We start from the raw sequence: 17,859 nt of genomic DNA, 5'->3' as shown, positions 1-17,859 counted from the left end.
TTTTTGCATCAATAATCTGCCTCCAGTTGAAGAAGATCACAACCAAATAGTTAATTAAAACTAATAAAAAAGGCTCAGGATCTTCTTTTCTTCAATAAGTTTCAAGGATTAACTTTACAACGATACTGTCCCAAATACTGACTCATAATAGCACATAAGACACATGATAGATTTGTAACCCACACAAAACCACTAGCAAGAACCCACACAACCGCAATATCACATCAACATAGCTGCTATATTAAAAAGGGTTGGACATTAGACAGTTCTTCAGGATTCCTGTGGGATGGGATTGGATTTTTCTTTTCATCAGATGACTGGGAGTGGACAGGGAAAGACTCTGGGGAATCATAACTTAATAACAACTTCAATTACCGCAAAAAAGGATGATTTTAATTATAATCTTATATTATAATTTGTGTTGTACATAGGGTAATATTAGTTTGGTTTCATCAATTAATTGACATTACTTCATTGACTTTACAATTATCAGTTGCCGAATTTTATTGATATAATTTAGAGTCATAATATCTAAGTTTGTTATTTACAGCCTCTTATTTTGGAGCACTTTGGTTCCCACCTGCCATACGGGTATTAATGTAGCACATGTCCTGCTAAGAGAGCATGTCAGTGTGGATTACAGACAGTCCAGAGAAATTGGAAATTATAAGAAATGAGGGTTTCAATTACAACCAATCTTTTTTATACATAAATATGCAGCTCTTTTTCTTATATGAGCAGCTCTTTTCTTAATTTTAATGTTTGTTTTTATTCTCTCCCATCTGCTCTGGTGGCTGGTTGGTTGTAGACAGGCACTTGATGGGCGTATGACATGTGGAATCGATATTTCTTTGTAAATAAATCTTGATTGGATGTCCAATATTTTCTAATTATGCCCTCCAGTGATGAATTTATCAGTTCTTTTAGTCTTCTTGGCCAAGGCATGCTGTACTGTATGTGTGTTATCAGAGGGCTTTATCAATGGAGTAGCAAGAGTGTCATCACCTGCGTGTTCAATGACCAGAAAGTCTTCGATCTCCTGCTGCCCAGTAGAGGGTGGGGTCACCTCCTTGGAGATTTGCTGGTCTATGGAGTAAAGAAGTTGGGCGTTCTGGGGCAACAGATGATAATGCATCTTAGGATAGACATAGATGTAGCCAGGACAGTTTGAGACATTCAATGCCCCTCAGATGCCTTCATGTCTAGTTCTGCCTACGCCCAATCAAGCTGCCGTGTCTCTCCCCCTCTCCCTCCTCTGGCTGCGCGATCATAGTCTTCACCTACGTCTGCGGAAAAGCCACACTCCAGTCTGATGGGTGGCAATGTAGCTCTGGCAATGCACGTCACCTATGTCAGCGGAAAGGTGAAGGCGTGGCTTCAGAGAGAAGTCTGAGGAAAGGGGCTGGGACTTTTGACTTGTGTATTTTCAAAATGTGGCCTGTGACTGATTTTCCAGGATCGTCAACCCTTCCTTTAATTTATCAGTCTTTCTTTGAAATTGATTGTGGAGTCCATAGTCCCTGTTAATAGTGCTCAAACTTTGCAATAGTTAGACAGTAGCTATGGTTGTATGATGGAACAAAATTGTCATCATGCTGCATGTTTGTGTGTGCGAGATTTTTCTATTGTTTTGTTTTCAGTAAAATGGAATTCAACTGCATGGTGAGGGCCTTGACCATGATTCAGAGTGTGTTGTTTTCTTTGATGAGTGACTCCAATAGTCCTTCCCTGTTGTCAAATGCAAATATTGTTTGAATTCTAATGCCAGGGCTTCACCATCACCATATTGAGTCCAGTAGGGTCTTCGCAAGGTTGCTCGTCACAGCTATTACTGTGAATGTTTTCTTTTTCTTCTTTTTTTTAAATCACTATCACATTTGTCATACCCTTAATTTAGTTCTTTATTTTAAAAAATCTGGTGGTAATTACAGTTTGCCGGGGTTCTTCCGGGTCTTTTTGAATAAATCTCTATGAGCTTTGACTGAAAAAAAAATCAAAACAACTCAAGTAGTATTTCAAAAGTTTATCCCTGTCTTCCTGGCAGATCCTCTCAAGCTCAGTCAGATTTAATGAGTAGCATCTGTAAAATGCCACCTTCATTTCTCTCTACAGATGTTTTTAAGGGGCTTCATTGTGGTCCAAGGGTGGGCTACTCAAGAACAGTCAGCTGCTTTGGGTTTCTGCTCTGCTGAGAGTTGGTTGAACTGTGCTGTGAACTGCGCAGTCTCAGATCATGTGCCCTTCTCTGTTAGGCTGCATTCATCGTTTCCCTAATTCTGGACAGTCTTCCTGTTCTTGCCACTGAGAAGTTGCCCTTAGCATGATGCTACCACCGCGCCTCGCTGCGGGGATGGCATTAGCCAGATGACGCGCAGTGCCTGGTGTTTGCCAGACGTACAGTTTGGAAGTCTGCCCAAAGTGAACATTTGTGTCTCAGAGTCTTTTAAATGTTGAACTCAAAGCAGCCTGCCTTTGATTTATAGTTTCTTCCCTCTAGCCATTGTACCGCATGATCTGATTGGTTGATGTACTGCTGAGATGTCTGTCCTTCTCGCAGGTTCTCTCTTCCTTGCCAAGGACTTCTGAAGCTCTGATGGGTTCCTCTTCACCTCCCAGACCGGTACTTTTCTTAGTCACTATAGGAAGTCTACTGGTGGTTCCACGCGTCCTTTACTTCCACCATTATTGAGGCCACTTTGCTCTTAGGGGACACTCAAAGTTGTAGAAATGTGTTTTGTACCCTTACACTGATCTCTGCCTCAGAACAAAAGTATTACGGAGACCCACAGAGACCATTTGGATTTTGTCCTAATGTAAATTGTGGAAACTTCAACACAGCTTTGTGCCTTTGTGTCCAGTCCAGTCCACTTCTGGTGACATCTCAAGGATAATTCAATCAGAGGGGATGCACCTGGCCACAGTCTGGAGTGGATTATTGAATGCAGACTGATGATGTCAATTTTATTATCTTCAAGCTGTATGGATGCTAACTTCATTAACTTTGATACTTTTAGTTATTACTCTGCGTGCTTATGAACCCTTTAGTTTGAATTTGTGATGGTATTTTTCCATGGGGACAGCTTGAAAAAGAAGAAGATTGTTCTTGGCTATAATCTTGAGACATCCATCCACAGCAGTGTTTAAAAAAGAAGTAATGTCTCTATTTAATAAATAAATATGCATCCTCATCCTGCCAAGCCAATGGAATCATACAGGTTAAAAACGCTCCATTTAAGAAAACTGTTCTAACAGTATGTGTATTTTTTTTAAAAACTAGTTTTAATCAAAGTTAATTATTTAATTCAAAGTCTTTTTGAGGAGGCATCATCAGGCGTCATGCTTTCCCTATAGCCCCTGTTACTTAACAATAAATCATCACAGCTGACACAACCCCTACCTGCCTAACCCTTAACCTAAACCTGATTCTAACCCTAACCCTACAACCAAGGCCTCAGCCTCAAAAAGGCCTTTGAAGTTGTGAGGACAAGCCAAAATGTCCTCACTCTGTAAGGTCCATAACTCAGACTGGTCCTCACAGGTACACACACATACACTCTTGTGTGTACGCACACTGAGCAGTCTTTTAGGCTACATTAACGACAAGTCATTTCTGGCAGTCAACAATGTGACATCAGTTAATTTTACTTTTTACTTTATTTTATTTTTGATCAATTTATGTGGTCTCTCAATGCTAACAAACTATAGCAACCCTATCACAACCAATCCATTTTCCAATACACAACCCCACCATATGTTGTGTTTTATACATTTTTTGCAATCCCTTCGTCTTTCATTTCTCTTTAGGTATTTTCCACCTCCCTACTCACTAAGATGAAATATTTTTATGTCACATTCAATAAAATGCAAACATGCTCTTGAATTTTATGGACTCACAGAACTGGAACGCTTCCCTTAGGTTTTGTTCTATTTTTACATCTGAAAAACTGTTTGGAACCAGAATTGGCATTTTGTCAGACAATAATAGAAATATGTAACAGTACCCTGTAGTATCCTGGGTCTTTGAGAATTGCAAATCCACCAAAGTCATTTTAATGTTATATTATACACGGTTGCTCATAAAGTTGGAGTAACATTTTTTTTTTCACCTCTTCTCATTAAATGATTGTGACAATGTGATTTATTCATAGATAAAGTGTATATCTTCTCAATACTTCATTGATCAGTCTCTTCCAAATGTATGACTGTGATTACATTAAATTGAACCACAATTAACTTTTATAATAAAAGCCAAATTATTCCAACTTTATGGGCAACTGTGTATTTAATATTTATGATGTTTAGAAAATGTGGGATCTCCTGTAACATTTGAAATATACTGCAGTAATTCTGTATAGCTCAAATTATATTTGGTTGCACAGTTGCATGAGTTGGTAAAGACTGAGGGACTCAAAGTGCTTTGCAAATGGAAATCATGGTAATGAAATGAAATAATTTCAATATCAACATATTAGTATGTGTACTAATATGTGAGTGTAATTTTACTTAAGGTGCTGATGAAGACTTGTTTGTGCTATGAAATTCAGGTTTATCTATTACTTTGTATTTCTAGTACTTAATTTTCTCCCTCTTTATTTCAAATTTTTATTTTTCATTTCCTAAGTTTGTTAATGTAATTTACGGCATTATGTAAATTTAGACAACTGTTAAAAATACAGTGGAAAAGACTTTATTAATTTGTTGCTTGTTTGTTTTTGTTACAATAAAAATCATTAACAAAGCACTGTATAAAAGCAATCATCTTGTAATGTATTATAATAATAATGTGGAGGCATAATGTATTATTATTATTCATAGCAGCAGCAGTAATAGTAGGTAGTGGATAATTGTTGCCAGTAACCATAGTGACAATCGGAAAGTGGGGTGTTTTAGCAGTAGGAGCGCTGTGTGAACCAGCCTGAGAGTGTGTTGTGTGCACGTGTGTGTGTTGTGTGCACATGTGTGTGTGTGTGTGTGTGTGTGTGTGTGTGTGTGTGTGTGTTGCAGTGTCAGCAGCAGTGGCTGCTCATGCTGATGAAGTACAGAGGCTCTGGGGCTCAGGAGGCCATCCATCATCTCCATCAGACTTAAGTGAGGCTCTCTGGACTGGGACACCACCAGAAAATGACCTGGGCCCACTGGTCTGAGCTGGACTAAATAAATGCCAGCCCCTTCATCATCATCATCATCCTCTTCTTCTTCTTCCTCCCGCTGCTTAGAACCAACTAGGAAGACATGAGCAGCAGCTGCAGCAAAGAGAGAGATCTGGTCGGTGACATGTGTCACGTGTTAATATTGTCTCTTTTTTCAATAACACATATCATTATATGTTAATGCATTAAATATACATATCAAACATTCACCACATCACCACCTCTGAGCATTGTTAAAATTATGAAGTTGTATTAGAGCAATTCTATAGTTCTTACAAGATGATTTACTAACTCCTTTTTTTAAATCTTCATTCAAGACATTCAAGCATAAGTAATGCCCTCATGTCCAGTCTGGGTACATTAGCATCTCTGAAGGGAGCCTGAATATTAATTCAACATTTTTCACAAATCACAAATGTGCTGTAATAGTCGATTGGTTCAGTTCAGGTCTAATCATTTAAATAAACGGCAAGTGGTCATTATTTATTGTATTTGTACTCCAGGGAACATCTGAGAATGGGACAACAGATGGAAATAGCCTGCGGCTAAAATCTGGCTTGTTTACAATTCTATATGTCTTGTTCATGAACTTGCACTGTCCCACCCAAATAAAATTGAATTGAATTGAATTGAACTGATGACAGTAATTTCTTGCTTTATTAATTTAGTAATTAGTGTTTATATTGAGATATTCGCTTCATTTCACCCCAAATACTTCTCCTGTTCAACTTTCACTGTTAAACAGGAGACCTTGGTTTTAAATTATAATTGAACCCTAACCCTTAGGGGCGGATCACAAAAAACACATAGTCAAAAAATGCACCCAAATCACAAGCGAATATGTTTTAGACGGGTTGCATGTTATTTTGGATATGGCAGACATAAATGACTTTAGGTAACCATCCAGGGATAAGTCACGCATGCACGCACACGCACACACACGCACACACACACACACACACACACACAGGTCAAGTGTCAAAGGTCATATTTTGTCTGCAGAGGATTTACTCTTTTTTGCCTGTTTGATCTCAAACTTGTGCGCGCTCTCTCTCTCTCACACACACACAAACACTCATGCACACATACTAAATTAGAATAACAAAAAGCGGCATGGCCTGTTTCTGTCTTAAATGAACATTTCAACATAAAAAATGACCCCAGAGGTTGTTTGTGCAAGCTATTTATTACAACCCATAGTTACATTTTATTGTTCATTAGGTTAATATGAGGGACCTCTAGTGGTATTGTGTAAGACAGCATCAGGTTGTTTCAGCAAAATTACATGTTTATGTTCCAGTAACAAAGCCCCCTATGGTTGGAGTTATTATAAACTAAACCCATTTTTTCCCCCTTAAAGCCGTGAATCCACTGCTTGTGTTGCGTGAGTCTGGCTGCTGACATCACCATGTGTCACTGATGTATGTCCAAACCAGCTGCGTCTATGCTGGGGCATCTTCCTTATAGTTGGCTGATTATGGATGTGACACAGACATGTGAAAATATTCATATTTTTAAGTCATTTTAGCTGCTGCATGTGACACAACATTGGCATCATGTTTTCTGTCAAAAAATAAGGGAACAAATAAATCTAAAACAATATTTCAGTAACCTGCAACCTCTGGGGAGACCAAGCTGCAGCATCAGGGACACAGCCGCTGTAAACACACATGCGTGCTTCTTCTTGCAGCAGTTCAGTGACGTCAGCCGTCACACTCACACAACACAGGCTGCGAGTTCCCTGCAGTAATTTTTACCAGAGCCTGGTCTCAACATAATAAAAGGGTCGTATATACTTTTCCACTACCCATCAGTGGCGTATCACTTGCCTGTGATATGGGTGCTGCTAATTAAGGAAACGGATGGTGGTCATTTACGTTGTATGATTTGTTGCAGACCAATATCTGCTCTGTTAGTGTCCTTTTACTGAAAATGGGATCTCACTGGATTTTCAGTTTACATTTTCCACCTGATTCCTTACAATTACACTTTTCGTGTTGTTACTATTATTGTTTTTTCAACTGATATCATTAATTAAATGTATCATTTTAATTAATTCATATCATTTTAGTATTAATTATTAGCTACAGTAGTACTGCCGTCATCAATAAATGACTCCAGAGCTTAATATTGACAATAATGGATGGAGTGGATCACAGCTTCACTTTTGAGGCACTCGTTCATTTATCACCTCTAATAACTTTCCTAACCGTTCTTTCCAGGTTTCTAATGAGTCTCAATCACACTGCTGGTACTGAGAAAAGTAACACATCTCTGAATCACCTTCAGAGAGGGTGACCATGCAGCCCCGGCCCCCGACGGACCATATGATCTATCAATGGAGTAAATGGTCAAAGTTGATGAATGACTTCTCTCTAAGAGGTAAATCCATTTCAGCCCTTTCATATCTCAAGCTGTAGAACTACATGTGTTTGAAACATGTCAGTAAAGTCACACTGGGAGTCAAATATTTGGAACAATTTCTCAATGCAAAAAAAAAATACAGTACAGAACGTGGACTTCCTTCATCATTTAAAAACAAGCTATAATTCAAAATCAGTGTGCATCATCAGCAATAATGAATATTGATTAAAATAAACATCAGTTCAGCTATGGTCAGGTCTCCAATCAGATGAAGAAAGAGGCTTGGAACACAATTTACTTGGTTAACAAATAAAATTAAAAAAATAAATATGTATTGCAACTAGCTTTTTAGGTTATGACATAAGCTCCCACGGTTACATTTAAATACAAAACTGCCTCACTGCTATGACTACATTCAGTGACCATGGTGACGCTTCGCTGCAGCTATTATATGCTATCTGCTAGCATTTGTTGGTATAAGCCACTAGCACAGAGCGACAGCACTACATTCAGGTCGGATGGGCATCACTGTTAGATTGATTTATTTGTATAAGCTACGGATGGAGGAATTTTATGTGACTGCACGTTTTATCGCTCTTCAGTTTCTCTTTAACATCACCGTAATCTCGTAAAGCCTGCTGCGCTATACAGCAGTAGTTTATAAATCTGCACGTCCAATTTAAATAGATGGATTGCACTATTAAGTCAAGGCAGCAGTAGCTATATCTTTATGGGCAGTTTCTTCATAACAGTGGAAGGCTATGACTTCAGGAACTAAAGCTTGACTTTGCAGGATACATGTGCATGTGTAAAAAATAAGAAATTATAGATATTAGATGTATCATTTTCAAAACACAAGATCTTCATGAACCTTATAACACACTGTCACCCACAAACTTTGATAATAACAATTCAAGAGCTAAATCAACTTGATGAAAATCCTTATTTTTTTCACTCAACATTTTTCCCTGCACTTGACTTCAACGACTTCAGTGATGATGATGATGCTGGGATCAGTCAGGTTCATCACCAAACCCGGACTTAACAACTTCTATTTACCATTTCCTCCTACAGCATAGCACAGAAGCTGCTATTTTCTACTCACTGCCTTAAAAGCAAGTCACCTCCACAGCAGAAAGTAATATGGACAAAAGATCCAACGAAATTCAACTCGCTGGGTCTCGATACGCTGAGTAGACTAAGTGACATTGCATTCAACAGTGTGACAAGACATAATCAAACTGATTATGAATGAACTCAAATAATTGTATAAAGCTAAGACTGTGTACGGTCATTGTAAGTAACGATGTAGTTGGAAGCTGTTATGGAACGGCTGTAAACCATTGACATTGTGTCAATTTTGTATTCTGCCTAGCCTCAGCCAGTTTCAGCCCTTTGTCTGTCCTTTTATTTTTGTGTGAATGAAACCTGTCTACAAACAAGTGGCAATGGTGATGTAGGGGGAAATAGTTATGCTAGTCATCCAAAATCTCACGTGCATGCACGAAAGGAGCAAATTGGCAACATTGGCATAGAGAGAGTTTGGTGAACCTGACTTGCGATGCTGATCTCATCAAACCTCACAAAAACAGAGGAGGAGATATTTGGGACCAGAATTTGTTTTTCTTCTAGTTCAATCTTCACACCTGGACATTCTATTTGTCACACCTGGAAAATGTATCAGGGTCAGCTGATTTGTTACATAATTTCCAACGTAGCTTTGTCAGTAGTTACATTGGTAAATGCTGTTTTGATGAGTGGTCTCATGTCAGTCTTGGTCCTGTTGTGTCACTTCTACAAGAATAGGCAGGCCAGTCTTTGTCCTACTGGTGCGTGAGAAGCAGCAGCTCCTGTCCAATAGGAAATCCTCACGACTGTCCCAGGACCTGCGACAGGCTGAGGGAAGTGCTCCTCCTCCTCCCCCTCCTCCAAGATCCTCCACCAATCAGTAGTCCCCATCTGTCAGTGCAGTATCAGAGCTTGTCTTCATGCTCCTCTTCTTTGCTATGACTCGCTGTTACATTTCAGCGCATTTCCCACCTTTGATTAAACTTCAACAAAATTATTAGCGTGCTAGCGCAGTTCAGTCTCACAGTGGAGTGGCAAATTTTGTTTTACTTTTTAGTAAGATTTACTTGCTCCTTTGAGGACATGATAATTGTTAAAATCCATTTCCACAATGTTCCATACTTTCCAGACACGTGTAGGATCCCGATCACTAGTTCCTGTTCTTCAGTGCAGTATATGAGGATTTATGCAGGACAGCCAGTAGGTGCAGCTATGCAGCCACGTGGCCAATCAAATATATGTTGTCGTAGAGGTGGCCTACGAAGTCATCTGAGACATTATGTGCTGCTCTGCGAGTATTTCTGATAAACTCCCTCTTGGACATTTTGTTTTTGACGTGGGGGCTGGTCAGGTCGATTGACAGCAGGATCAGACTGTAGCACAGCACATACACAGCATCTGCAGAGAGACGAGAGTAGACTGTGAACAAACAGCATCTGTTGAGCCACAAAAGACAGAGGCCTCTGGAGAGTGAATATCACTGGACGGAGAGACCATGAATTTATTCTACCATTTGAAGTAAAATATTACAGCAAGAGGAACAACTAACAGAGAAAGAAAAGGGTCAGTGTTCAGAAGTCACCAGTTTGTTACATATCGGATCCGCCACAGTGTCTGTCTCCGCAACTTTTGCTAAGATGTGGCAACCATTCTTTCTATATCTGTCAAGAATGACCTAACAGTAATAGTTATATGCTTTAATCACATCCCTCTCTGTCAATGTAACTTTATGATTTTGATTTTTACATAATGCCTGGTACGGTCTGTATGTCAATGTATGTATTGTGTTTGAGCAGGGTTTTCCTTTTTTTTTTGCATCTGTAATGTATGTTTGTTCATGAGCACTTGTACAGTGTTGTGCTTTTCTTATTGTGCCGCAGTGTGTCTGTTGTCCTGTTTTATATGTTGAAAACTGATAATTAAAATATATTTTTTAAAAGGAAAAAGAAAAGGGTCAGTTAAACTAAAAAGGGAGTAGAGGAGGTTCTCCACGATCAATATATCAAAAGCCTAGTTGGACAAGATACTGAAGCCACATTGCACCTGATGTTATATCAGGGTCAATGCGGGGTTGCGACATTGGTTGAGTGTGTGCATAATATGGTAGATGGTAAAGCACCAGTTGTGTTTGTATGAGTGGGCGAATGTGGTTTGGAGTGTAAAGAGCTGTGGGTGGTTGGTAAGACTAGAAAAGCGCACTCCATTTAGCATTTACAATCCTCGTGTCTGAAGCGTATGATGAATAAGACAGACGAATGTGTACAGTGCTGCTAATAACCTCTAAATTGTTCTGCGCTGCTGTGCTCAATCCTTTCCAGAGGGGATGGAGGGGCAGAGTAGGAGTGAAATGAAAAGGCTGACTTCAGAAAGGCAGCCATCCATCCATCTGCAGCCCTGGAGTCATTACTCTAATCCTGCTAGTGCTACTAATCATACAAGTAGGTTGGAGGATTTAACAGTAACAGAGACCGGGATTGGTTTCTCTATGGTCTGCTGACATTAACAGAGCTAGTCAGTTGATAAATGCATGGTCCACTGAAAAAAAAACTGAAGCCAGGGATTACTTGAAAATAAAACCTTGATGGTTTCCCTCATTTTGTGGTCAGGCAAATGGATCTAAAGTGTAGTGGCTTTAAAAATCACTTCTACTATCAGAACCGCTTTCTGGTCTTCCAGCTACATGGCTGAAGAATGGTGATGTGTGGGCGGGGTTGGGATGAGACGCCAACGCTCCCAAAAAAAAAAAAAAAAAAAGGGACATAGATTTCATGACTGCATCAAAAATATAAATTCACTCCAGTAGACAAATAATGTTTTGAAATCTGGTTTATAGAAAATGGAGCATGTGTCCAGGTTGACTTCAGTTTAGTTTTAATAGTGGAAAAAATGGTGGCAGTGCCAGACACATGTTTCTAAAGGGCTGCACCGACAGGAGCACCATCTCTCACTCTGCTGAAAGGCCAGATGAATTGTTATTGTAACGGCAGATTTGCCAGGTAGGCAGAAAGAAAAAGGAGACAAATGTGTCTGAGCTGGGTAGGTGAACAGAGGCAGCTGAACTGGATATGGATATACAGTAGAAGGTAGCTTTCTCTCAGTGTGTGTGTGTGTGTGTGTGTGTGTGTGTGTGTGTGTGTGTGTGTGCGCGTGTGTGTGCGTGCGTGCAGCACTCTGAGCAAGCCACTACCTTGAAAATGTGTAATAAAATAGCAGGTCTGAATAATGAGCTGGTCAATCACACAATGGCTTTCCACTACCTCTTAATTGTTAGACCTCCACACCCATGAACGCTCAGATGGCTCTTCAGTGTGTAAGTCAGAGCCCGAAGCCTCTTTCGTCACTGAACAATCCAAGAGCTTTCCTAAAGCGCCACCTTCAGGCCACACTGTCACTGCACACACATTTTAGCAATGTGCCCACAGTTGTGTACAAGTGGTTTAGCTTGTTACATAACGGTACATCATGTCTGTGTCTGTGTGTATGTCAGCTGATAAATTGTGTGAAATTGCTGCATATCAATGCCAAATTGTGTGTGTGTGTGTGTGTGTGTTTGTGTGTCTAAGCACTAACCAGGACTGAGGCCCAGATCCCGAACAAGAACTGGATTACAGGCACAAAACCTGTGGCTGAACTTGGTGATGAGGGTTTCCAGATACTCTCCTCTCTCCTCTGGTGCATGGATGTGCCGGAAGAAGTCCCGCAGAGCGTTGGGGAGGAACTGGTTACTGAAATTATGGAGAGTGACCAACTCGTCCAGAACATCCCGTCTGCAAATACATACACATGGACAGATACAGACTTAATGGTATGATACATGTAAAGTTTCAGTTACACAATGACAGCTACTGAATCATGAACATTGGTATACTAATATCAAAGGAACATTTATATAAGTTATCTGTGTGCGTGTTTGTATGTGTTCACCTTTCATCCAAGTAGATCCTCAGCATCTTCCAGTTGAGCCGTCTGGTGTAGAAAATAAACTTCGCCAGCTCCGTTGGATGATCCACTAGTATGCCTTTAGACATAAAATAACTGATACCCTACACACAAACAAAAGCACAAAAACACCTTTATTACACGTTTTGAAGCGAAACCTCTGATACTCAAAACATAGACATAATGAAACATATACACAGCCCCACACCCGCACACACACACACACACACACACACAGCTTGAGTGAGTGTGTGTGTCTAACCCTGGTTACAAAGACACACTTTGACTGTGGCTTGGATATAACAAATGACCTGACTTAAAAAAAACATGGCGGACAAAGAAAGGAACAGCACTGAACCTCTCAGTTCCACTTGCTACAGTAGAAAATGTCTGTCTTTAGAATAATTCATTTGTTACAGGGAACTTTGTTCAGTGAAGAGTGAAACCATACAAAGAAAAATATGGCCGCGGTTTCTAAAAACTCTTTCAGCCATCTCTTCATAACAAAGTTAGCAAACCACACGTTATGAGCCATGTTTTTGTGGGTTTTTTTGTTGGGCGTTACTGGTCGGTGCAGGTGGCAGGTGATTGTTACCTAAGACTAACAATCACTAACACACTACAGACCAGTCATAAATATCTTTGTGAAACCGAACCCTGTTGATGATTGGTCACTTGTTACCTCCTGTGGGTTAGCATTGAATGTTAGGCTTCCTTCATCTAGTTGTAGGTAAAGTCTTCTGTATGAGAACCCAACAGGAAGCCTTCTGTTGTAGATGGAGCAGTGACCCCATGTGGACTTACAAAGCCTGATGGATGGACAAACATGGGTTATAGCGTGGTCACAAAAAACAAAAAAAAATAGAAGAGCACAATAAAAGTTAACTGTGTACATGTGGTGAAAAAAAGGTTCACAGACACAAATGACCAACACAGCAGCTGATAGAAACAGCTGTGTGCAGTCAGTATGTGGCTAAAAACATGTCATTTATTCATCTCCACTAAGTTTATCTGTCATCAATTATTTTTGTATGTCAGTACAAATCACTGTAAAGCACTGTAACTGCTGCTGCTTACCCCTGCCATAAATATTCATCATTTCCCAGGTCCTGCCACACGCAGCCGGCCAGGCACAGATCAGTAGCGTTCAAGTACGACAGTATGGTGATGCCTAATTCAGGTGGCAGCATCTCCAGGTCTATAAAGCCATGCTGTTCTTTACCTACAGACACCAAGAAACAGAGGAGAGGCCAAAAGAGTGACAAAAAGTTATTTTCACTTTCTATTGCATCCAAATGACTCACACTGGTTATTATGATCAAGACCAGATGTAAATCCAAATCCCAATGCGACATGTGATTGGACTTGTATCGTTACTAGAAGCTAAATGTTGAAGTTTTGAAGCATTTCTTTGCATTCTTTCCCACTTTCTACTTAACTTATTAATCGTCAATTTCCACTGTGTACCACATCACAACCATCATTTTTCACTGCAGGTAAATGACAGTGATGTTCCACAATAATTGAAACAATTCTGGTGAGACCTAAGGAAAACCTACCCAAACTGAACATGTATTAAAAAAAAGTTTGGGTTTGATCATGGAAGTTTTTTTCACATCTCCCAGTTTGAATTCTTTCAGTGTCTCTGGGTCAGGAGTTTTTTTGTTTTGTTTTTTCTTACAGGGAGGTGAATTATCCAAACCTGCTGAGGTTGCTGCTAATCCTTGTTTGTGGGTTTCAGTAGGTTTATACCAGAAACCACATTTTCCACAAGGTGTCTTGATAGAAATGTAGCATAAAGTAAATTCACATTAAGAATAATTGATTCACTGACTCAGTGAAGCAGAGAAAGGATGGCAGGTTGGGACTGAGAGCTGAGCTGTCTAACATTTTGCTGATAACTTTCATATATTGTAACACAGCAAAAAACAAAACAAAACACAACATATAACACGTTACATAGGTCTAGTCTAGTTCTTTTTAGCACGTGGTAGTATGCAAAGTTTACTGAGTATAAATAGCAGAGGTGTGTCAGCTTCCTGATTTTCCTAAAATTTGTTTATTGTTTCCAAGCTAAGAGAGGACAGGAGCATTTCCCAGCAGACACTGGGCAAAAGGCACTTTTCACCCTGGATGTGCAGCCAGTCTGTTAGAGGGCTGGATTAACAAACATACAAGGCAACACGTTCATAATCCCGGCCTACAGTATGGGAGGAAAGCCATGTGGATACAGGAAGAAGATGCCAGAACAATCTTGTTGCAAGGTGACACAGCTATGAAGTAGAAAACAATATAAATCCTAAGACACTGGAAGAATTTATTTCAAAGCACTCAAATGACTTTGTTCTGTCATGCTGGTCATTAGCTGACAAATTAAGACGCCTGGGCCTTGGTGGTGTTGTTGAGCTTGATTTGAACTTAATGAGTGGAAATATCGGTTGGACTAATCTTAGACGTTAGAAAAAACTGAAGTAAAGCAAAAATTGATGAATCATGTCAAACTATTAATCTCTAACCAAAATACTCTCCAGGTGCAGGTTTGTAATGAGTGGAGTGCTGATACAGAGAGTTAGTGGTACTATGTCCTTAGAGTTAGCTTGGTGTTTGCATGTTCATACCTCCCCTGCGTGCTCTCAGCAGATGGTGGATGTCAGGGCCATAACAGTGCTGTGGAGCTCTTCTCTGGGGGCCTCCATCTCTCCGTAGGAAAGTAAAGAAGAAAACCAAAACAAAAAACAGATATCTTAATGATTGCCATGGCATGGAAAATAGATTCTACATCTTTCAACATGTCCATGGTGAAAGATGACCAGATTATTGTCATAATTTCACTCATTATGAACACTTAAATTCTAATATTAACTACTGTAGGCCTATATGGTACCGGCCAGTGTGAAGCACTGTGTTCAGCTAACTCTGAGTCGTTATTAGGGATTCATCTTAAAGCTTTAGGAGAGACAGTCTGATCGTTAACAGATTTGTGTGAACATTTTTGGAGCACACGGACAAAATGTTACTGTAATGTTAGTCCCTTGTCATATACATTACAGAGATAAATAAAAACGATTATTCTCACATTTGGCAGTAATAATAATAATGTCTGGTTTTTACTTTTGTGAAGTCAAACAAAGCATATAGCCTATTGTCCGAAGCGACTTAAAGCATTAATATTAACCATCTGTGCGCAGCCACTTAAATTCCTAAAAAGATAAAAAGTAAGGATTACCTTGTTCTTGCCTTCCTCCTCCTTGGTCAGCCAGTCGGTCGGCTAGCTCTTCCTGAAGCTGTTGCTGTTGTCTGGGAGGCAGCCTCCACAGTGCCTGACCCATCTATATATGGAAGTAGAGTAACACAAACCATACAAGGTATTGAGATAATGCTTTATATCGTAATATACTGTATCACTACCAAGTCTAAGCCATATGTTTGGTAGTAATTTATAGACTGTGCCTGCACACTTTTTCCAATCCTCTTGTACTCATACTGTACTACGGAGCAAATGTATTGTGTATGATAAAGGGGTCAGCATAATTAGACTACTGGTTGTACACTGTTACTGGCAACCTGATAAAATATAACAGTGAGAAACTAAGTCAGTTTAGAAAGAAATAAACTACTGTTGGTAGAATGCTTCTTATTGTAACAATACATTGTCTTGAAGTGTATTTTTCAAACCATCCATTTGTAAACTGAGCAACTCAACCCAGGTTTTTAAACAAACTCTGCCAAACAATTTTAAGATCTGATGCTGTGTCTGTCAACAAAATAATTAGTGAACATTAAGAAAGTCCGATTGGGCTAACTTTTTGAAAACCACAATCCTCTGTATTATGTTCTAGAAATAACTTCTTATTTCCTTAATACTCTGGGATTAGATGCTTTCTCTCTGCCTGACTCTGTGATTGTAAGGATGAAAATACAAAATGTGTATTATATAAATTAATGATAAAATGAATAAATCATGAAAAAAAAGAAGATCTAATTGGACTAAAAATAATATCAGTGCACGACATTCAAACAACAGTCATGCCATCTACTGACACATTATGTCAACATCTATTTAAAGCCTTGCCAGATCTCCGAATAACTGTAAAATTAGCATCGCATTAGTGTGTGCCTGTAGACAAAGAAGAAATACACTGTCCTGTCGTTTTTAACGTGCTGCCTAGCCTGCCTGCCTTCCCCTCTTTCGGACGTCAGCTGTGTTGCACAAACAAATCCATTACAGCGTTAAAAACATCAACGCTGGAAGTTCCAGCAAGCGAGGTAGTTTGACCCGTAGTCCCGCCTCCCCTCCAATGCCATTGGCTGCCCGGAACATGACCGCGTTCGAGGTGGAACGCCATTGGTTGAACGGGTTTTCACTCATGCACAGTCCTAACAAACACCCGAGTTAGCATTCCGAGCTACTTTAAGTTGACGAAGCAAGTGTCGATCTAAGCAGGACTATTCTATTGTCATCTACAACAACACTTATCCTATTTCTGTTGCAAGCATTGTGCAGTATTTCTTAAGGAGCACGAAACGGTGGCGTAACCCGAGCTACCTACCTGAGTTTAGTGATTCCTCTGGCAAACCCAACCTGCGCACAAGGACAGCTGGAAATGTGATTCCCTCGCTACCAAAGTTATCCAGGTGTCATTTCATTCAGCGTTTTACAAATGAAAATGCAGAATATGCCTCTTCGGTTCGAGAGGAAGCTTCTATACCGTGGCCTCTGACCAACACAATTATTGTGTTTTCTCCCACCTCCTCCTCCTTCTCCTCCTCCTGTCACCTCTGCCCCTCCCCCTCTCTCCGTCATCACAGAAACAAATCATCTGAATCACAAACATATCAGAATTTTACAATAATGTGCATAACGCTTACGTTTTCGGTGAAAAACAAACCCCAACCCCTGTCTAGTGTCTACGATGGACGATAAACAAAACAGAACGAAAAAAGTAGAAGCTTTGTGCACGCATGTTACGTAATTACGTCAGCGCGTTACCACCATACCTGAAAAAACTATCTATCTATCTATCTATCTATCTATCTATCTATCTATCTATCTATCTATCTATCTATCTATCTATCTATCTATCTATCTATCTGTCTGTCTGTCTGTCTGTCTGTCTGTCTGTCAATTATAATAGACTAATGTAATATAGAGCGTGCGAAAATTTGAGCACCTGTGGTCAAAATTCTCCAGATCTTCTCGATCTCCAAAAGGCATAAAGTCAAACATGAAACACTCTTTTGCAGTGTTTTAAGCAATATCAGTGTATGATTTTTGTTTTCTACAATTTTAGAGTGACAAGAATGGGGAAACCCAGGAGACCCGAGCTCTCTGATAACT

General features: G+C 39.7%; 1 protein-coding gene across 1 annotated transcript; it reads right to left on the bottom strand.

The window, feature by feature from the left end:
- Positions 1–6,317: 6,317 nt before the first annotated feature.
- Positions 6,318–17,260, bottom strand: fbxo8 (F-box protein 8). The gene is made up of 8 exons (XM_085780303.1): positions 17,072–17,260; positions 15,748–15,850; positions 15,140–15,217; positions 13,599–13,743; positions 13,204–13,330; positions 12,507–12,625; positions 12,153–12,349; positions 6,318–9,980 (listed from the first exon to the last, which is right to left on the bottom strand). Exons 2-8 carry the CDS (start codon positions 15,848–15,850, stop codon positions 9,793–9,795), a joined length of 957 nt encoding a protein of 318 aa, XP_085636429.1. The 5' UTR covers positions 17,072–17,260; the 3' UTR covers positions 6,318–9,792.
- Between the last annotated feature and the right edge of the window lie 599 nt (positions 17,261–17,859).

The sequence above is a fragment of the Trachurus japonicus genome, chromosome 1 (assembly GCF_045865225.1).
Source record: "Trachurus japonicus isolate A0001 chromosome 1, Traja_1.0".
In the NCBI taxonomy this organism is placed as follows: Eukaryota; Metazoa; Chordata; class Actinopteri; order Carangiformes; family Carangidae; genus Trachurus; species Trachurus japonicus.
Note: the sequence above shows the minus strand (reverse complement) of the source record. Positions and strands in the feature narration are given on the sequence as shown.